Raw genomic sequence first — 23458 nt, 5'->3', positions numbered from 1 at the left:
GCTAACAAGCCAGCCTGAAAAGAAGGAGGGACTCGCTCTGGACTGACACTTTGAGAGGAGAGGGAACCCACACACACGGCCCCTCCATCCCACCTCCTTCTCTTTCTGCAAACGTGTGAGTTCTTCGACTCTGCTCCGTTTGACTGGAGTGAGTGCCACTTTTAGCGTTCTCTTTCGTAAAATCTTGCACTCGTCCACCCTTATTGATTACCTCTCGAGGAACTCTGAAGAAACGTTTATCCTTTTTTGCGATTTGAACGGTTTGTACAGCCGACAAAAACGCAAGCACAGTCCCGGTCAATCACGATCCGGGACTGTGCAATCAGCAATTACATGCCAACGTGACAATATTTACCATATTTATTCACACAATTAATCCACAATAAAAAGCCTGCACAGCATAGGAGGTAGGAAATGCTGACTCCAACCCCCTTAGCACACTGGGATTCAGCATTACTCCTCTCTAGTCACTTTATACTTTTTACCGTCTCAATTTCTTTTACATTGCCTCTTAGAGTGGTCTTAGGCCACATTGTATATTGCATATTGTGTTGTTTTTGTATATTGTGTGGTTTCTTTTTTTTTTTTAAATGCAAAGCACCTCAGGGAAGCAATCTAAATTTCGTTGGACCTGTACCTGTACATGCACAATGACAATAAAGATCATTCATTCATTCATTCATTCAAGCATAAGCATTTTTCCCTCGAGAAAAGCTAAATGGCGCCAAGTACCCATTGAGAACAGACGCTGGCTTGACCACCGCCCATATTTAATGAGCCAGACGTGACATCATGTAAATCCAAGCAATACGGATTGCCCCATGCTGCTTAGTATAAAATTTACATAGGATTCCCGTCCTGCCACAAAAATATGTTCACTTTTCGTGATTTCTGTTAAGGTGGAGTTTGTTAGAGTCTGCTTTGTGAGACAAATGTTTTTGCACTTTTAAGTTTTGCCATGATTGTCATTTTGTAACTGTGTTTTCTGTTTAAACGGTAATCGATCCTGTTCTGAAAAGTCCCCATTCCAATAGAGTGTATATGCACTTTTGTGTTTATCTAATAATATTATTGTTTAACTGCCTTTAATTTGTCTCTAGTGTGTCCCCCCTCATTGTATACTTAGTACCACAACTTTGCAAGTTAAAAGAAATGTTAAAAAGCCAGACAAAGGGCATATTTCCAGTTTGTACCTATCATAATAAGCAATCAACTGAGCATTATTTATAATCTACCTATTTGTTTGGTGGAAAGTTATACATTGAGATATATATTTACATATATGTAGTGTTGATATAGCAAGCTACTTTTGTTGTGTAGCTTGCTAAAATTCTGTGGGTCTTCCCCTTTAGCTTAGCTATATTTAATCAAGAATCAATAGTGGCTTAGCTTACTACATTTTCCAAGTAGCTTGCCCCATAACTGCTTTTTGATTTACGAACCATGTTCAAGAACCAATTAAGTTCGTAAATTGAGATTCCACTGTATTTCCTTCCCATGGTGGGAAAACAAAGTTATGTTGATCTCTATCTATAAGCTAAAGCTAGGGAGCAGGACCAGATGTTGACCTTACAGGGTTCACTGTGACATTGGCTACACCAACTAACCAATGCTTGCAATTTAAAGCCTAACAATTAGCCCAGGGACAGCTCTTATCTCAAAACACTAAGTTGGGGCACTCTTAAGTGGAGGTACCACTGTATTTATATCCAAGTTGTATATCTGTAGGGTTGTCCCTTGAAAAGATAAGAAAAGTGTTACTTTTGTGACATACTGCAAATAACATAAGGGAAACCTTGAGTTTGACAAGGTATTGTAATGTAATTTTGATGGTTCTGGGAGCTACCTGCAATGCAACAGCGTAGAGAAAATAAACCTACCATGAAATTCGGTAAGCTTTGACTCAAGAACGTAAAACTCCAGATATCTCCTGTATACAGACCAGTGCTCGGTCTCGTGGCCCACTGTAATAAAAGACAAAGAGGAAACAGTATTAAAGGGGACCTACTATGCAAAACCAACTTTACTTACTTATTGGTAACGGTTTTTATTTATTTGGGATCTGAATAACTCCCGAAAATTTGAAATCCAACTATAGAGGCATTGCACAGATATTTACAAAGCAATCTTTTATTCCTTCATACCACCTCCAAACAAGCCATTTGGAATTTGCTAAATTTGTGACATTGTTCCCCAATTGTGACATCAGCGGATACCTCCATAAATGGTGGAAATTTACATAAAGTGCTTCACGCAAGTCCGCAATTGCAGTCCGACATAATAAGCTTCTTTTTCTTCACCCTCTTGTTTTAGAGCAGACTGGCTCGTACATGCACATGAATCCTCCACTAATGCCATGCAAACTTATATCTGTCAGTAGACTCACTATGGAAGCGCTAAAAATTACAACACAGTTGGCGGGGAGAAGACTCAGTCGAAGTGGAGGCACGTAAATATTAAGAAAGCGGCTTAAATACGGCCTGTAAAAAAAAATCTAGGCAAAATGTTGACCAAAGAACCACTTTTTCCTGTTTTTTGTTTTTTTTTGTCCTGTCTAGCCACTCAGGCAAATCATATTGTTGATGTACATGCCCATATATGCTGGATATATTTACTTTACAAAATTGTGGGATACTTTTCTTGTTGCCTTATTTGTATTTGACTTGATTAAATGGATTTATTTAATGTTTGGCACAGTCGGACCAGAGCAGGAGGGGATAGAGATAAGAAAAAAAGGGAAGACAGGGGTGGAAATTGCAGTTACAAGAGGGGGATAAGACAGAGAGGCAACTACAACAACAAAAACAGAACATCAGCAAATACGTAATGTACAAATATGACACGATAAATGATAGCAAAGAAGCAGTTACTCAATTATATAGTAATAACACAGAAATGACAATGAAAATTATTGCACAATAAATGGAGCAATAACAATACTAATAGAAATAGCATTATTTATAATGAATAATAATATTTACCTCAATTGTCAACAAAAAAAAAAAGTAAATGCAACAATACATAAATGCAATCAAAATTTGAATTACATAAGGCAAAAAAATGGAGGGGGGAAAAGACAAGAGGACTAGATTAACCTTGTCGATTGTTATAGTAAAAATAGGTTAACCGTTTATCAGTATGCCGTGTTTTACCCAGTTTCCCCTGGGGGGAAAACATTATATAGCTTGATGAAAAATGATTATATGCATAAGTGTATGTACGCATATGTGCTTGTGTATGTACAGAATGTGTATATGTGTTAGATAGATAGATATACATATACATACACGGTTATTAGATTTTAGGTTATTTTATTCACCCCTTTAAAGGTTTCAATTTTATATATATATATATATATATATATATACACCTGTATATATATATATATATATATATATATATATATATATATATATATATATATATATATATATATATATATATATATATATATATATATATATATATATATATATATATATATATATATATATATATATATATATATATATATATATATATTGTATATACACACATATTTCCACATTATAGATACAATACATATACACACATCCTAGTACATATACACATGATAAAAAAAATTAACTAAAACCAAATAAATTAATAAATTAATTTTGAAAAATAAAAAAAAATTTCACAAGAGAGGGACGATCACAGGGCAGCTGGGCAGCACCGCCAGGGCCCCCGCATGGGGGATAGCGGCCCAGCAGCGCAGGGGGGCCCAAGCCAAGTGCCTTTAATACTATCCAGCCCCGCCTTCTCCAGGACAAGCTGGACAGAATGCGAGTGGACCCCTGCCTGGTTGCCTGGATATCAAACAACCTCACCGATAGGCCACAGTACGTCAGACTGAAGGACATCACGTCTGACACTGTGATCAGCAGCACCGGAGCACCGCAGGGAACGGTGCTGGCCTCTCTTCTCTTCACCCTGTACACCGCTGACTTCTGCTACAACTCGGAGCTGTGTCACATCCAGACGTTTGCGGATGACACAGCCATCGTCAGGTGCATCAGGGACGGCAGAGAGGAGGAGTTTCGGAGCCTGGTGAGGGACTTTGCTGTTTGGTGCCACAGGAACCTCTTGCAGCTCAATCCGTCAAAGACCAAGGAGCTAGTCATTGACTTTGGGAGGTCGAGTCCAAGGTCACAACCTATTGTGATAGAGGTACAGGCCGTGGACTCATTCAAGTACCTCGGGGTGTGGGTGAACAACAAGCTGGACTGGACTGTTAACACGGACCACTTGTACAGGAAAGGACAGAGCAGGCTGTACTTCCTGAGGAGGCTGCGCTCCTTCAACATTTGCAAAAAACTCTTGTGGATGTACTACCAGTCTGTGGTTGCTCCAGACTGGAGAAACTGATCAGGCGGGCCGGCTCCATGATCGGAATAAAACTGGACTCACTGGTGACAGTGGCAGAGAAGAGGACTGTGGAAAAAGTACTGAGCATCATGGATGATGCCAGTCACCCTCTGCATACCGTCATCAGTAGCCAGAGGAGCCTGTTCAGTGCTAGACTGCTTCATCCCAAGTGCAGGACTAATAGACTTAAAAACTCCTTTGTTGCACACACCATCAGACTGTACAACTCCTCTCTGGGGGGAGGGGGGTACTAGGATGACAGGGGATGCAAAACAATAACTTTTTTTTTTTAAAGTGCAATACATTTTCATAACATGGTCACTACTGCCTAGTTTCTCTTGTTATATTCTTATTTTTACGGTTATATTTTTATTCTTATTGTTATATTTTATTTCCATTTATACCCCCATTATTACTTTTTAAATTTGTTCTCAATTCTGTAAATTGCTGCTGGAATTTTAATTTTCCTGAGAGAATTCTGCTGAAGGAATCAATAAAGTACTATCTATCTAAGCCAGACACTGCCCCACCCCCCAGGGGAAGAAGGAAGCCCAAGGAGACCCAGCACCAGAGGGGAACAGGCTGGGCCCCTGCCCACCCACCCACGATAAGGAAAACCCACCACCAACCCCAAGGCTATCGCCCCCAGCCCTTTTTATATTTCATGTTATGTAAACCACAAGGAAGTGTTGTAAATGTCGATTTTTTTTTTTCAAAATCATAATATGACCCCTTTAAGACAGAGTAGACTTTTGACAAAGTTTTGGTCAGACGTCACTGATGTGGGCTCACCTGCTTTGCGGTCGTTACGCTCCACATCGATGCAGAACACCGGAATCCTCTCCCTCTTCACGTCATCGTCATAGAAGTCAATGTAAGGGATGGTGATGTTCCAGGCAGAGAGATTGCGCGGCGTGCTGGGCGTGGAGGCCGCCTCTATCGGGGAGTCATCCTCCAGCACCATCATGGCTTCCTCCACCTGGAATGTGAGGATGCAGTAGAAGTCTAAGTCAGTGTTTTTCAACCTTTTTTGAGCCAAGGTACATTTTTTGCGTTGAAAAAATCCGGAGGCACACCACCAGCAGAAGTCATTAAAAAACGAAACTCAGTTGACAGTAAAAAGTTGTTGTCGCAATTGTTGGATATGACTTTAAACCATAACCAACCATGCATCACTATAGCTCTTGTCTCAAAGTAGGTGTACTGTCACCACCTGTCACATCACGCCGTGACTTATTTTGAGTTTGTTGCTGTTTTCCTGTGTGTAGTGTTTTACTTCTTGTCTTGCGCTCCTATTTTGGTGGCTTTTTCTCTTTTTTGGGTATTTTCCTATAGCAGTTTCATGCGATATTTCCCGCATCTACTTTGTTTTAGCAATCAAGAATATTTCAGTTGTTTTTATCCTTTCGGATGTACATTGCATGTACACGTCTTTGTTCCACAGTAAGTCTTTGCTGTCGTCCAGCATTCTGTTTTTGTTGACTTTGTAGCCAGTTCAGTTTTAGTTTTAGTTTTTAGTTTTACCCTAAGCTTCAATGCCTTTTCTTAGGGGCACTCACCTGTTTATTTTTGGTTTAAACATAAGACACCTTTTTACCTGCACGCTGCCTCTCGCTGTTTCCGACATCTACAAAGCAATTAGCTACCAGCTGCCACCTACTGATATGGATAAGTATTACACGGTTACTCTGCCGAGCTCTAGACAGCCACTCAACAACAACACATAATTTGCAGATAATTACTGGTTTGGAAAAAATATTTTTAACCCACATAGGTGAAATTAGATAATCTCCCACGGCACACCAGACTGTATCTCACGGCACACTAGTGTGCCCCGGCACAGTGGTTTAAAAACAGTGGTCTAAGTCACGTGGTGCTTCTTGAGATAAGGGCTCAAAGTCACAATGGCTACCGAAGCGTAGGTTTGTTTAATCCCAACCAATGAACTTTCCATGTGTTTCACAATCTTATCGATGTTGAGTCATTGAACAAATATGGAAAAACTGGAGGGAGTAGGTTTTTAAAAGAAAATTGGCTGTACTTGACATTAAAAATAGAAAAGGTCAAGGAAAGCACAGGATATCCTTGTGTATATCCCCCCCCTGACAAAGAAAGGAAAGGAGATAACATTTAAAGAAAAACATGCACATAATTTCAAAAAAACAAACACATGGCCACAAGTAATATCTCTTTGGGGGCAGTTATCTATTACAAATGACTTCTGCAGAACATTTGAGAGCTGTTTTTTTCCTGACTCACTGACGCCTTCATGTGGTCACTTTAAAGGCATGCATGCTACGGATTGATCACATTTAGAAATGAGTCCACTGCATGAGTGACAGACAATTACATGCTGATGACTGTAATCAAACAATCCAAATATGAGTGCCTGTATAATGACTGGCTTTGGCTCACCAGATCATCCTCTCCCTCCACCACCCCATAGGCCGGCAACATGGCTCCCTCCATGGTTGTGCTCTTGAAAACCCCCTTGATCTTACTGCCAATGCGGCTGATCCCAAAGGACTCGCCTCTCTTTGACGTGCTCCTGCGGGTCACAGACGGGGGCGTTATTAGACCACGCGCAGGAGATGAAAAACAACAAAATGACAGGGAAGGGATCGTGGCAGATAGCAAGGGAGGGAAGTAAACAGCACACTGCAGCGTATCATCTCTGTGCATCAGACAAAGGGAGGGGAGAGCTGAAGAAGCCAAAGCAAAGCCGAGCTGCATTCATAGAATGAATGAAATGTCTCCATCGGTTACCGTGGAGACATAAGCAAACATAGCACACAGCAGGGAGCAGAGATTGCATGAACAGATGTCTGGATTGAACTAAAAAATTACATCAGTCAGATAATATCCAGCTGTTGACAGAGAGCGGACAAAAACATTCTGATAGGATCTGCTGTGTCAGTCAAAAATTAATAGAGCGCTTGTGTTGCAATGGTCTCAGACAATTTGAAGAGCAACCAAAAACAGGGAAGGAAGACACACGCTGATCTCATGTTTGTAGACATCTTTGGTGGAATAACATCCAAAATCATGTGGGTTCTTGCTCTTACATGTTACATTAAAAATTAAATTAAATTACCACTGATAGTCACACACACTAGGTGTGGTGAAATTACTCTCTGCGTTTGACCCATCCCTTGTTTCAGCCCCTGGGAGGTGAGGGGAGCAGTGAGCAGCAGTGGTGGCCACGCCCGGGATTCATTTTGGTGATTTAACCCTCAATTCCAACCCTTGATGCTGAGTGCCAAGCAGGGAGGTAATGGGTCCCATTTTTATAGTCTTTGGTATGACTCGGCCGGGGTTTGAACTCACGACCTACCGATCTCAGGGCGGACACTCTAACCCAGGGGTGGGCAATTAATTTTTACCGGGGGCCGCATGAGCAACCCGGGCACTGCTGGAGGGCCACATCGACAATATTTCAATTAAATTTCGCTCAATATTATTTTTGATATATACCGAAGGATAAATAACAATAATTATAATAATAATACTTTCATTTAACCTAACTTAACTTTATACCAAAAGCACTGCTTTGGAAATCATTTGTACCCCTTTCAGAGATCACATTTAGTTCCCCTTAAACATCCTCATGTTGCACAATGAAATGTAAGCATAGGATGAAGTGTGCATTCCTGTAACTTTCTCTAGTAACAGCATCCCATGATTAATATCAATAAATTAACATTAATAATAAATGACAGCAAAATAAGCACACGTATGACTGAGGAGTCATAGAGTAACTTTGTGTGGTGTTTGAGTTGTCCGACTTTTTGTGTGGCCATAAACGCACCAGTGGTTTAGTGGTATGCGTGTTGGTGACAGACAGTTTTGGCCTGGTTTGTACGGCAGAAAACGACTAGTTTTTCGAGATAGAAGTGTTTTACTCATGTTTTTGGTGTGGTTATGGCCGAATATAAACAGTTTTGCTCAATAAAGTGATCAATATAATTCTTGGCCTCGAAGCATCTCGATAGACGTTACAGTAATTGAACGGTGTTCAATTGAACGGTGTTGACGAACACCGTTCGGGCCGCTTGTTGTCACTGTCACTCAGAGTTGCATTGCAAACTTACACAGAATAAATGTGTTTATTTTGTTTAGAATTCAGATGGGTTTGATTTGGTGCGTGGCATATTTGCTGTGTGCAGAGGACGCTTGAGCAGTGCGCAATTGCGCAGGCGTGCACCTTAGAGGGAACGTTGCTTGGCAGCCCATGTCTTGTTGAAAACACGAGATTCCTCATCAACTTTTCTCTTTTTAGCGTCTCGGGTGTAAACCGTGCATCACTTGTCGCTGTGCACCTTCACTCACAGGTTACACACGGACATACGCACATAAATAACACTTTTCAAAATGAAAGCAGCACAGTTGTATTGCGCGCACGACATAGATATTTTTTCAACTTTATTTTGTAATTTGTGATTGCAGCTGTTCACATTCACTCACAATCACGCACGCGCATACGTCCACACGGAAGTAATACAAATAACGCTTTTCAAAACAAAAGTAGCACCGTTGTATTGCACACTCGACATAGATACTTTTTTAAATGTATTTTGTAATTTATGATTGGCCTCACGCGGGCCGGACAGGGACGCAGAAAGGGCCAGATGTGGCCCGCGGGCCGCAGAATGCCTAGGTCTGCTCTAACCACAAGGCCACTGAGCATAAATAACAATTGACCTTGAGAGTTTAAAGACATCAGTTTAAAATTCTGGCTAATTAACAAAATGTTTCACTTTTTCTGTGAAACAATTTTAGCACTACTCGACTTAAACTTGAGTTTAATGAATTTGACTGATAGATGCATGATTTGGACCTACTCAAGTTATTTTTATGCAATATATCACATACATAATTAAAACATAAGCAAATATTTCTGCCTCCCTCAACTCTCAGCAGGGACCAAACTCAGTATGTCTAACTTACAACCAGTGTATCAACACTGAGAGCCACCGGGGACGGTGAGTGGAAATTTGCAATTACATCTTTATCAGTGGCAGAGCAGGAAGGGGCCAGGAAAAAGTTTGCAGTAAATGTTCATATGAAGCACTCTGTCATTCATTAATTGACATTTTACATGCACCTCGTTGCACTAAATGGCAGGAACGGCGCGTGATCAGCGTAGAACTTGTCAAAGAATATGTCTCACAAGAGATCTGACTTTTGGCCTCTTGATGTTAGACAATCTATGTTGGATGGCATACAAAAACAGTGTTCTTGCATTGACCTACAAGTATAAAACCTGAAAGTTTGGTTAGGCATAAACTAGGGCTGTCAAAATTAACACGTTACGCCATGTGATTGACAAAAAAGTATTGCATTAATCATGTATATACGCTGATTAATTACACAATTTTTTGGCCTGCACATGCTCCTATATACCTTAACTGTGGATTGTTACCTAAAAGGCAGGTCAGGTTGTTATACAGTCAGTGATCAGGTCAATGCATATGCCAGTGCAAAGATGAGTAAGGAGACTCTTACTGGTGTGCTGCGATTAATCATGATTGAACTCCAATTCAAAAGTGGGAATAATCTGATTTTAAAATTTGTTTGACATAACGCATTATTAAAAATCATTAAAGACATATTTTATAGTGTTAACAAAATTGTTGCAAATTTAACATTTGTCCTCGGGTAATTTAAAACCCCTGCCCTTGGCTTGATATATTTCAAAATGTGTAGTTTTTTTTAGTCAAGGTTTCTGTGGTTTATCCGTTATACAGTAGAGCAGAATATACGTTAGGTCAAGAAAAACACAGAGGCTATTTCATCCCTACAAGGCTGTTTCGCAGGTTTCCCTGTTCTTCAGGGAAGATCCCCTTGTAAGCTGGGAAACCTGCGAAACAGGCTTAAAAAACTCAGAGACTATTTCATCCCTACAAGCCTGTTTCACGGGTTTACCTACTCTTCAGGGTAGATTGCCCTGAAGAGCAGGGAAACCGGCGAAACAGCCTTGTAGGGATGAAATAGCCTCTGTTTTTTCCTGACCTAACGTATAGTTGTTTTTTTTAGATAGAAGCACAATAATACCCGAGAAAATGAATAGAATATTGTGTTAGAACAGACACAGTACATGTGTTCTCTGTGATGGACAGTCACAGAAAATGACAATTAATTGGTTTGGAGGACACAAATAAATAAATGGTTGGCCGCATGCTGCTGGTTGGATCAGGGTTGGGGGCAGGGAAGGAGGGGGATTTCGCCAGCATGACATCACACTGCACCACAGCATCGATGGATGGATAGATGGACCCTGACTTACTTGGGTGATAGGGAGTGGCGGTGGGATAGCGAGCCGTATGGAAAAGTCGTTAACTGGGCATGGAGGGAGTTAAAAGATGCAGGTGAAGAGCTGCCAGAGGCGGTGAACTGTGAGGACGGAGAGTCGGGGCTCCAGTCCCAGGAACTATAAGCAGAACAGGGTTACTTCCCCGATGGAGGGAGAGGATGCACCATACCAGGGCAGGCAGCATGGTGGACACAGACACACATCGGCAGCACGGCAATGTTACGGCACAGAGCCTGAGTGGATGATGATGTTAGTTTAGGCACCTCCTACATGCTTCCATGTTAAAATGCAACGTGCGGCTCTCTTCTGCTGTGAAAACTGCCTTGGTAACAAGGAAACAACCAAACCCTAACGCCAACATTCTGAAGTATAGTGCATCTGGAAAATATTCACAGCACTTCACTTTTTCCACATTTTGTTATGTTACAGCCTTATTCCAAAATGGACAAAAATATTTTTGTCCTCAAAAGTCTACACACAATGGTAAATGGGTTATACTTGTTTAGCACTTTTCTATCTTCAAAGTACTCAAAGGGTTTTGACACTATTACCTGCGCCACCGTGCTGCCCATTTTGCAAATATATTAAAAGTAAAAAAACTAAATAAAATCTCATGTACATAAGTATTCACAGCCTTTAATCAATACTGTGTTGATGCACATAAGTTACATTTAAACCAGTGTGGGTGGCACAGGGAGCAGGTGGGCAAAGTGTCTTGCCCAAGGACACAACGGCAGTGACCAGGATGGCGAAAGCAGGAATTGAACCTGGAACCCTCAAGCTGCTGGCACGGCCACTCTACCAACCGAGCTATGCCGCCCCAGCACCTCTCAAGGTCCATCATATTGGATGGGAAGCGTTGGTTTTCATCCAGGATGTCTCTGTACATTGCTGCATTCATCTTAGTCTAGTCAGGGAGGTGACCAAGAACCTGATGGTCACTCTGTCAGAGCTACAGCATTCTTCTGTGGAGAGGAGAATCTCCCAGAAGAAAAACCGTCGCTGCAGCAATCCACCAATCAGGTCTGTATGGTAGAGTGGCCAGACGGAAACCATTTCTTAGCAACTCAGGGCATTCAATCGATCACAACTGGACTGTTTAGTTTGTCTTCAAAGACGTTTTGCCTCTCATCCGAGTAGGCTTCATCAGTTTGTGCTCATAGACTTAGATTGGTCAGATCTAGTCTAGCGGCTGGTGACAAAATCAAAAATATTTATACTCAAAAAACTAGGGGGATGTGCCTGGGCACGGATGGTTTTGCCCTTTTGTAGTGACCAAAACAACTGTTTTGATGTAAACGAGCAGTCCTACCGTCAAAGCTAATGAGTTGTTGAAGTGTAATTTCCCCTCATTAGCATTGAGGTATTATGTGGCAGAACGATCGCTGTGGATCAACTACTACCAGTCCAAATTAGTCAGAATCCCCTACGTAAGCATTCCATTCAGTTGTAAACAAATGGCATTCTGGTCACCTTCTGTGTTTCTAACTCATGTTATTTGTTGGAGGCTAAAAGGCACAAGGGAGACTCTCAGACCATGAGAAAAAAATGATCTGGTCTGATGAGACAAAGATTGAACTCCAGGTGTCGGATTGTAGTCAGCTGGAGGCGTGTCTTAATGAAATTAAACAATGGATGTCCGCTAACTTTTTGCAACTCAACGCTAAGAAAACGGAAATGCTGATTATCGGTCCTGCTCAACACCGACATCTATTTAATAATACCCCCTTAACATTTGACAACCAAACAATTAAACAAGGCGACTCGGTAAAGAATCTGGGTATTATCTTCGACCCAACTCTCTCGTTTGAGTCACACATTAAGAGTGTTACTAAAACGGCCTTCTTTCATCTCCGTAATATCGCTAAAATTCGTTCCATTTTGTCCACAAGCGATGCTGAGATCATTATCCATGCGTTCGTTACATCTCTTCTCGATTACTGTAACGTTTTATTTTCGGGCCTCCCTATGTCTAGCATTAAAAGGTTACAGATGGTACAAAATGCGGCTGCTAGACTTTTGACAAAAACAAGAAAGTTTGATCATATTACGCCTATACTGGCTCACTTGCACTGGCTTCCTGTGCACCTAAGATGCGACTTTAAGGTTTTACTACTTACGTATAAAATACTACACGGTCAAGCTCCTGCCTATCTTGCCAATTGTATTGTACCATATGTCCCGACAAGAAATCTGCGTTCAAAGAACTCCAGCTTATTAGTGATTCCCAGAGCCCAAAAAAAGTCTGCGGGCTATAGAGCGTTTTCTATTCGGGCTCCAATACTATGGAATGCCCTCCCGGTAAAAGTTAGAGATGCTACCTCAGTAGAAGCATTTAAGTCTCATCTTCAAACTCATTTGTATACTCTAGCCTTTAAATAGACTCCCTTTTTAGACCAGTTGATCTGCCGTTTCTTTTCTTTTCTACTCTGCTCCCAACCCGGGGTGGACAGCTAGCCTGTGCATCGGATGGGGACATCTCTATGCTGCTGACCCGTCTCCGCTCGGGATGGTTCCTGCTGGCCCCACTATGGACTGGACTTTCGCTGATGTGTTGGACTTTCACAATATTATGTCAGACCCACTCGACATCCATTGCTTTCGGTCTCCCCTAGAGGGGGGAGGGGTTACCCACATATGCGGTCCTCTCCAAGGTTTCTCATAGTCATTCTCATTGACGTCCCACTGGGGTGAGTTGTCCTTGCCCGTATGTGGGCTCTGTACAGAGGATGTCGTTGTGGCTTGTACAGCCCTTTGAGACACTTGTGATTTAGGGCTATATAAATAAACATTGATTGATTGATTGTTTGGAGGAAACCAGGCACCGCTCATCACCAGGCCAATACCATCTCTACTGTGAAGCATGGTGAAGGCAGGGATGTTTTTCAGTGACAGGATCTGGAAAATTAGTCAGGATAGAGAAATTAATGCAGGAGTGTGAAGAGACATCCTGGGTGAAAACCAACTCTTTCCATCCAACCTGATGGAGCTTGAGAAGTGCCGCAAAGAGGAATGAGCAAAACTGCCCAAAGATATGTGTGCCAAGCTTGTAGCATCGTATTCAAAAAGATTTGCGGCTGTAATTGCTGCCAAAGGTTCATCAACAAAGTATTGAGCAAAAGCTGTGAATACTTATGTACATGTGATTTTTTAAATGTTTAATAAATATGCAAAATCGAAGCAAACTTTTTTTTTCACGTTGTCGTCATGGGTTATTGTGCGTAGAATTTTGAGGACAAAAATCAATTTATTCCATTTTGGAATTAGGCTGCAACATAACAAATTGCGGAAAAAGTGAAGTGGTGTGAACACTTTGCGGATGCACTTAACGATCCGGAACAAAAGTTGCATTACATAAATGCCTTTATTAAACAATATGCCCACTATTATGGTTGTAGTTTGCAGTGGTGTATCAGCGCTGCATCACCCAGATAGCACTTTCTGATACCGTATTTGAGAAGCAAAATGATCGTTAAGAGTTTTTCAAGACTTCATAAAAATAAAGAAAACCCTAAACTTATGTTAAAAGGCACAATTATTGAGTTTTATTTCCGACAGAGTGTGAGAGAAGGCTCAGGTATAAAATATGCCAATTAAAGGTGAGCATTATTACCTTTGGAGAATTTTTAATGCAGCTCTTGTATAATGTGTACCTAAATAAGTGTCCAGTGAAGTTAATTAACTCTTAATTGAGCTCAATAGGTCCTCAAGCCTACGTGCTCCTTTTGGTTAGCACAAAAAGAGAGCGTGCTCATTTAGTGAACTGGTGTTGTATTACATCATGCTAATTGACTTCCTCCCTGAAGGCCAGGTAATAATGGCATTGTTAAAAAGGCAGCGCATCCTCATATGTAGAAGAGTCAAACAATAATGGCTTGTATTTTGCAGCACGGCTCAGCCAGACGCTGTTTTTTCTGTTAGGGAACGGCGATGCCTTGTACTCACCGGATGTCATCCATACTGACGCTATTTCTGGAACAATATGCATAAGGAGTTAGGGGCCACACACAAGCCGCACCCCATGATAGATAGGTAGAACCCAAGTCATACATACAAATTCCCCATTTTTCTGTAGACAAACACACACACAGACACACACACTAGTCGTACAATTGACACCAACCTGCTCATTTTGGAATTCCTAGCGGGGGACTCAGCTCCTCTTAGAAGTTGTCGGAAGTACTGGAAATACAGAAAAATGAAATCCATACATGCATATAAATGCGTCCACATTTCCATGGACCCCTGATGCTTTAATATTACACAGCTACATAGTATCAGATGTCATTTTGTTTTACAGCTGGGTGGGAGTCAGCTGTGCACAATGGCTACTGTTCTACCCAACTGTTCACTTTAGCGCTTGACTTGATGCCAATGTCGTGTCATTGGCCAGCTGTTCTATGTTTGATTTAACATTGGGTCAGTTCTGATGTCAGCAGAAATAGGATGCAGTACAGTGTAAATCATTTTAGTAGAACTATACACTAATTTACCCTATGGGACTAATTATTGAATTACAGTAGAAGTCAGCATGTTTTGTGAGCTAGAGCTCAGCAAACCTCAAAAGAAGAGAAAAAAAGATCAACTGGGGTATGTGTTTTGATATGAACTATGACAAGAAAAAGGACCATACTGGCCAAACTGCAATCAATGCAAGATATAATATCAAAATTATACATATAAAAAATATATTATTTTTCACTAAGAATTTGTTAGAATATATAGCATGCAGAATATATATTATATAATATAAAAACTTTGTTAGAATATGTTTGACCAGTTTACGTATCTTTAGTAATATGTATACAAATTGGTGATATATTAACTAAAATAAGCAAAATAAAATGTGACTTGCCAAAATATAAACTATACATATTATACATTTATAGACAAATTTATTGACAATAAAAGTGCCTTGTCTAAGAAAAAATTAATTTTGCAAGTCCAAAATATTTACTTACAAAATAAAACGAGCAGTCGGTCATAAATAGTAGAGGTGTACCGATCCGATATTCATTTGATATCAGCAAAAAAATAAGTATTGGATTATATCAGCTTTCATCTAAAATCTTCAGTACAAGCAGTCCTGCAGCAAGTTTACTTGTGCAAAGCTGGACAGCCAGCTAACATCTAAAAGGTCCTCTAATAAACACATAAGTTTGGTCTTTTCTTGCATTTTAGTCAAGTCATTTAGAAAAAGTAAACATGGTTGGCTAAAGTCTACTAGGAGCTAGCAGCTACATAACAGCTAAGCACACAATAACACACAAGCTAGACTCACAGAATAAGTCTCCTTAATCAAACAATATTGTAGTCTAAAACATTTTTCAATATAAAGATTTTAATTATGACAGTTATAAATTACTTACAGATATAAAGTCTGCAGACCAGAAGCGCATTAAAATAAGGAACAAACATATCGGCATCATTCAACCTATTGAATCATGAACTTAATGTAATCATGGTGGCCACTAGGTGCCACCAAAAAAGGAAATACCACTCCCAAAAAAAGACAGCATAAGTCCATTCCATACAGTTGAAAATAAGTAAGTTTGTGTTTTTCATAACTACCATTTTTATCCATTTATACATACATATACACATACATATATATATATACACACACACACACACACACAAACATATATACACACGTATACATATACATGTATATATACACATATATAATCATATGTATACATAACTATGTATATATGTATACATAAATAGAGTAAGTATATATGCATACATACAAACAAACATGCAGATACATATATATATATATAAACATACATATATATATACATACATACATACATACAAACAAACATGCAGATACATATATATATATAAACATGCAGATACACACACACACACACACACACACACGTGTGTATCTGCATGTTTATACATATATACACGCATATATACATATACATACATATATACAGTTACATTAAGATATACAGTTACATTAATATATACATAAATACACACACACACTTGATAAAATAAATTAATACTTGCAAAGTACCTTTATTTGTACTGGTATTTTATTGTTCGCTGAACTAATTTTCACACTTGTAAAATTGTGCCTGTGCATTTAATAAGGTGTTGATACATTTCTGGAAAGGAAGATTATTATATTAATTTCATGATTGTAGATCATTTCACTGCAGTTCTGCGAGTACCAACAACATGCTTTTTTAGGTATGAGGGTGGTGTGAGTACAATAATTTCTTTGATGGTCTACTCAGAATGCTTACCTCATCACTGTGGCAGAACATGGGTGTAAAGACGTTCTCCAGTAGCGAGAGGACATGTTCATATGCTTCGAACAAACATCTCATGGTCTGAAGCTTTACCACCTCCGAATACAGGCCCTCTGCAACTGAAGAAGTACACAAATAAAAGATCTATGCATAGCCATCTCTGATACATTGCGAGGGTGTGGTATGTCACATACTGTTACGTATCTCTTCCACAATAAAGGGGTCGAAACGGATCTTGTCGACGCTCTCGTCTAGACAGTAAGTCTCGTAGATCTTCTTCACCTCATCATGAAGCATCATCTTCTCTGAGTCGGGTAACTCTGGGCACAGTATCCTGTCGTTGAACTCCTCTGAGACATAGTTGAAAGACCAAATAAAAATTGTAACATTAGCAGTAAAAAAAATGCATTTGAATTGTGTAGTTTGCAAAGAAATTACTTGAAATAGTACAGTTTACAGCAAGGGTCTTCAACGGTTTCCAGACCAAGGAACTCCAAACTGATAATGTGTTAGGGACACCTAACACAGTTTATTGTATATTACAATAAACTGATCCTAAATGTACCTTGTGATTGTGCAATACTAACGATATGATAAAAGTATTGTGCTGCTAATAGCCATTTGGAAACTAGTGCAGTAATCGCTAGCTGACAACTAGAGCCCCAATCACTAGCTGACAACTAGAGTGCCAATCGCTAGCTAACAAATAGTGTGCCAATTGCTAGCTAACAACTAGAGCAGTAATCGCTAGCTGACAACGACGGCGTTACTCACTAGTTGTTAACTGGCACGTTTGTTGCTGGCTGACAACTAGCACACTTATCGCTAGCTGACAACTAGCGCAGCAATCACTAACTGACAACTAGTGTGCCAATCGGTAGCTGACAACTAGAGCTCTAATCGCTAGCTGATAACTACGACATTACTCACTAGTTGTCAACTGATATGCTGATTGCTGGTTGACAGCCAGTGCACTTATTGCTTGCTGACAACTAGAGTGCCAATCGCTAGCTAACAAATAGTGTGCCAATTGCTAGCTAACAACTAGAGCAGTAATCGCTAGCTGACAACTACGGCGTTACTAGTTGTTAACTGACACGTTTGTTGCTGGCTGACAACTAGCGCACTTATCGCTAGCTGACAACTAGCGCAGCAATCACTAACTGACAACTAGTGTGCCAATCGGTAGCTGACAACTAGAGCTCTAATCGCTAGCTGATAACTACGACATTACTCACTAGTTGTCAACTGATATGCTGATTGCTGGTTGACAGCCAATGCACTTATTGCTTGCGGACAACTAGAGTGCCAATCGCTAGCTGACAACTAGAGTGCCAATCGCTAGCTAACAAATAGTGTGCCAATTGCTAGCTAACAACTAGAGCAGTAATCACTAGCTGACAACTACGGCGTTACGCACTAGTTGTTAACTGACACGTTTGTTGCTGGCTGACAACTAGCGCAGCAATCACTAACTGACAACTAGTGTGCCAATCGGTAGCTGATAACTAGAGCTCTAATCGCTGGCTGATAACTACGACATTACTCACTAGTTGTCAACTGATATGCTGATTGCTGGTTGACAGCCAGTGCACTTATTGCTTGCTGACAACTAGAGTGACAATCGCTAGCTGACAACTAGAGTGACAATCGCTAGCTAACAAATAGTGTGCCAATTGCTAGCTAACAACTAGAGCAGTAATCGCTAGCTGACAACTACGGCGTTACTAGTTGTTAACTGACACGTTTGTTGCTGGCTGACAACTAGCGCACTTATCGCTAGCTGACAACTAGCGCAGCAATCACTAACTGACAACTAGTGTGCCAATCGGTAGCTGACAACTAGAGCTCTAATCGCTAGCTGATAACTACGACATTACTCACTAGTTGTCAACTGATATGCTGATTGCTGGTTGACAGCCAATGCACTTATTGCTTGCTGACAACTAGAGTGCCAATCGCTAGCTGACAACTAGAGTGCCAATCGCTAGCTAACAAATAGTGTGCCAATTGCTAGCTAACAACTAGAGCAGTAATCACTAGCTGACAACTACGGCGTTACGCACTAGTTGTTAACTGACACGTTTGTTGCTGGCTGACAACTAGCGCAGCAATCACTAACTGACAACTAGTGTGCCAATCGGTAGCTGATAACTAGAGCTCTAATCGCTGGCTGATAACTACGACATTACTCACTAGTTGTCAACTGATATGCTGATTGCTGGTTGACAGCCAGTGCACTTATTGCTTGCTGACAACTAGAGTGACAATCGCTAGCTGACAACTAGAGTGCCAATCGCTAGCTAACAAATAGTGTGCCAATTGCTAGCTAACAACTAGAGCAGTAATCGCTAGCTGACAACTACGGCGTTACTAGTTGTTAACTGACACGTTTGTTGCTGGCTGACAACTAGCGCAGCAATCACTAACTGACAACTAGTGTGCCAATCGGTAGCTGACAACTAGAGCTCTAATCGCTAGCTGATAACTACGACATTACTCACTAGTTGTCAACTGATATGCTGATTGCTGGTTGACAGCCAGTGCACTTATTGCTTGCTGACAACTAGAGTGCCAATCGCTAGCTGACAACTAGAGTGCCAATCGCTAGCTAACAAATAGTGTGCCAATTGCTAGCTAACAACTAGAGCAGTAATCGCTAGCTGACAACTACGGCGTTACTCACTAGTTGTTAACTGGCACGTTTGTTGCTGGCTGACAACTAGCGCAGCAATCACTAACTGACAACTAGTGTGCCAATCGGTAGCTGACAACTAGAGCTCTAATCGCTAGCTGATAACTACTACATTACTCACTAGTTGTCAACTGATATGCTGATTGCTGGTTGACGGCCAGTGCACTTATTGCTTGCTGACAACTAGAGTGCCAATGGCTAGTTGACAACTGGAGCGCCAATGGCTAGCTGACAACTAGCGTGGCAATCGCTAACTGACAACTAGCGCGCCGATCGCTAGCTGACAACTAGCGCGCCGATCGCTAGCTGACAACTAGCGCGCCGATCGCTAGCTGACAACTAGTGCGCCGGACGCTAGCTGACAACTAGCGCGCCAATCGCTAGCTGGAAAATAGCGGGCCAATAGCTAACTGACAACTACAGCGGCGATCACTAGCTGACAACTACCACACCAATTGCTAGCTGACAACTAGTGCGCTAATTGCTAACTGGAAAATAGCGGGCCAAAAGCTAGCTGACAACTAGAGCGGTAATCGTTAGCTGACAAGTAACATACCAATCACTAGCTGACAACTAGAGCGCTAAATTTTAGCTGACGTCTAGTGCGCTAATTGTTAACTGTCAACTAGAGCGGTAATGGTTAGCTATCTTAGATGCTAATATGAATATTATAATATCCTTATTCAGTGATTATTATTCGTTATATGTTCATGTGTAGTAAAAGACATTTACATTTGTATAAAAATGGCAGGAGGAAAATATATGTATATTTTTTTAAATATCTACAAAATATTCCACAGCATCCCGGCAGTACCTCTACGGACCCCCAATTAGAAGACTTCTGGTTTACAGGATTAGGACTCACTTACCCACTGCAAGGCAGAACTGGAGCACGTGGACGGCTCCTTCTTGCTTCAAAAAGTTCATGAAACGGAAGAGTAGGTCTTGCTGCTCCCGGATTTCTTTTAACTCCAGCTTTAGAACCTGAAAAAAGAGACGAGTAGAGAAAATAAGAGTTTAAATCAGCCAGTGTGTAATTAAATTGTACATTATTGCGTTGTCTTTGTCATGATACTTACTGAAGGCTTTCTGCTGCGAGGATCAGAGTACTTTTGCAGAAAAGGCACCAGCACTGACGTTGGCTCCGTGGCTTCTTCAGGCTTTAGGGTATGACACATTACAACTTCGTACAGTACATCATAAATGTAATGCATTTAAATCCACAACTTACTGGAGAGTTGTCAATGAAGAGCAAAACCAAATAATTCACTGTGTCCTGAAATACAAAGCAGTGGGCAGAAAAGTCACAAAAGTAATGTCAAATACTGTAAATAATCTAGTTGGGGCGTTTATAACCAAAAGAAGTTAGTTGGAAACAGGCGATAATTAGAGAGAGGCTGTTATTTCTTTAAAATTTAAACATCGGCTTGCTTGGATAAGAGTTTCCACCTTGCTGTGATGTCCCGACGTAGCCAGACTGTAAAACCCTGCGAACAGAGGCATCCAAAACTGCGCGCAAGGCAAGCTCAGGCCAAAATGCGTGGAAAATTAAACTCATATTAAACTCATCATAGGACCCCTTTAAAGTGAAACTGCATTTTTTTTTAATTTTGCCTATAACTCACAAGCCCTATATGTAAGACAAGAACACATGTTTTTTTATGCATTCCAATTTGTATTATACGACTCGTATTAAACGGCTAACAATGTACAGCGGCTACTAGGAGTCATCTATTGTGCCCATAAAGCCCTCAAAAATAGCATCCAACATCATGACCTGCATATTAACCAAGTATTAGTGACATATTATTATAAGAGCTAACGCCGAAGAACTACTGTGCCCGTGAGCTGCTGCATCACTACTGATTTGGTCAAAGTTAAGTCTAGATTATAAATCATGCTTCTCACCTGTATAGATTTTTGCCAAAAATCGAGAAGTTGGTCAACTTGGAAATTCAATTTAGACCCGACGGCATCGCGAGAAAGACAAAACTTTTTCTAACCTCAGAAGTCTGTGTTGAAACATATAAACATCCAATTAGTCTGCATCCCATTGAGAGCAGAAATTGTACAGTAAGTGATTGTTTATTATGTTCGTAGTTAGTATTTTTTGTTTGAACTTAGCCATAATGCTACATGATGCTTAGATTTTCACTATTAATGCATTTGCTTATCAGAGATCCACTGATATGATTTTTCAGGGCCGATAACGATTAATAATAGTCAAGAAGGCCGATAACTGATACTTGGAGCCAAATTCATTTGCAGTAAAGGTTAGCTAAAAATGATTAGTATAAAAATTTTTTAGGAAGCATCAGACCCAAGTAGCGATATGTTTAATGCTATTGGGCTCTACTTGCCAGCCAATGTTTTGGTTAATTTAGCACCAAAAAAGATCTGTGGGATTTCACAAAAAAATATTACATGTGTCTAATGCTTCAGGTCAGAGAGGCATCAACATTTGCATTTCAAAATATGGGAATCGCCTGAGAAAATTGGTAAAAATAGTTGAGAACTCTACATCACAGTAACTCGCCATCTAATCAATTTTATAACGGTTTATGGATTTATTACATTATAAGGTTACCTCAATAAGAAACCTGCAAAAATGCTTTAATTGTATTAAAAACAATTCGGAGCTCCTTTGCGTAGCTTATAGTTGAGACTTTTTTTTCTTGCAAATAGTCATTAACTTAAAATTTAATGGCAGCAACACATTGCAAAAAAGTTGGCACAGTGGCATTTTTACCAGTGTGTTACATGGCCTTTCCTTTGAACAACACTTCTTCACCCCGCCTACCGCCCGAATGCAGCTGAGAAAGGCTCCAGCACCCCCGCCACTGCTACTGCTGATGTTGTAAAAAAATTGTATTAAAAAGGCAGATACCGATAAATAAAAAGGTTGATAACGATATACATCAAAATGCCAAATATAGCTGCAGATAACTGGTCGATCCTTACTGCTTATCATGCAGCTTCTAAAACCTGTAGCTCACCCTTCTAATATTCAGGCTCGAAAATGTGAAGTTCTGGATCATCATTTGTCCCAAAGTCGTCGTCGTTGGCTCTCATTAAAGGCCTACTGAAATGATTTTTTTTTATTTAAACGGGGATAGCAGATCCATTCTATGTGTCATACTTGATAATTTCGCGATATTGCCATATTTTTGCTGAAAGGATTTAGTATAGAAAAACGACGATAAAGTTTGCAACTTTTGGTCGCTGATAAAAAAAAAAGCCTTGCCTATACCGGAAGTAGCGTGACGTCACAGGAGGAAGGATTCCTCACAATTCCCCGTTGTTTACAATGGAGCGAGAGAGATTCGGACCAAGAAAGCGACGATTACCCCATTAATTTGAGCGAGGATGAAAGATTCGTGGATGAGGTACGTTAGAGTGAAGGACTAGAGAGGCAGTGCAGGGTGTATCTTTTTTCGCTCTGACCGTAACTTAGGTACAAGGTCTCATTGGATTCCACACACTCTCCTTTTTCTATTGTGGATCCCGGATTTGTATTTTAAACCACCTTGGATACTATATCCTCTTGAAAATGAGAGTCGAGAACGCGAAATGGACATTCACAGTGACTTTTATCTCCACGACAATACATCATTGACGCACTTTAGCTACGGAGCTAACGTGATAGCATCGGGCTCAAATGCAGATAGAAACAACATTTTAAAAACCCTGACTGGAAGGATAGACAGAAGATCAACAATACTATTAAACCATGAACATGTAAATACACGGTTAATAATTTCCAGCTTGGCGAAGCTTAACAATTGAAGCTAA

The 23458-nt window shown here is 40.4% G+C and overlaps 1 protein-coding gene across 7 annotated transcripts in view; it reads right to left on the bottom strand.

Moving 5' to 3' along the window:
* LOC133646321 (sorting nexin-14-like) overlaps nt 1-23458 on the bottom strand; it is a 64430-nt gene that overhangs the window by 27108 nt on the left and 13864 nt on the right. For 3 of the 7 annotated variants that reach the window (XR_009825271.1, XM_062041559.1, XM_062041558.1), the window contains exons 11-21: nt 20898-20942; nt 20746-20826; nt 20536-20650; nt 17166-17321; nt 16966-17090; nt 14823-14881; nt 14645-14671; nt 10673-10816; nt 6802-6934; nt 5179-5365; nt 1881-1964 (exon numbers count right to left, since the gene is read on the bottom strand). Coding sequence is in view for 6 of the 7 variants with exons in the window: in XM_062041559.1 (XP_061897543.1) it covers nt 1881-1964; nt 5179-5365; nt 6802-6934; nt 10673-10816; nt 14645-14671; nt 14823-14881; nt 16966-17090; nt 17166-17321; nt 20536-20650; nt 20746-20826; nt 20898-20942 (1156 nt within the window). In the remaining variant the exon portion in view is untranslated. The remainder of the gene's footprint in view (nt 1-1880; nt 1965-5178; nt 5366-6801; nt 6935-10672; nt 10817-14644; nt 14672-14822; nt 14882-16965; nt 17091-17165; nt 17322-20535; nt 20651-20745; nt 20827-20897; nt 20943-23458) is intronic. The other 4 variants (XM_062041561.1, XM_062041560.1, XM_062041563.1 and 1 more) reach the window with 2 other exon arrangements.

The sequence above is a fragment of the Entelurus aequoreus genome, linkage group LG03, assembly GCF_033978785.1.
Source record: "Entelurus aequoreus isolate RoL-2023_Sb linkage group LG03, RoL_Eaeq_v1.1, whole genome shotgun sequence".
Lineage (NCBI taxonomy): Eukaryota > Metazoa > Chordata > Actinopteri > Syngnathiformes > Syngnathidae > Entelurus > Entelurus aequoreus.
Note: the sequence above shows the minus strand (reverse complement) of the source record. Positions and strands in the feature narration are given on the sequence as shown.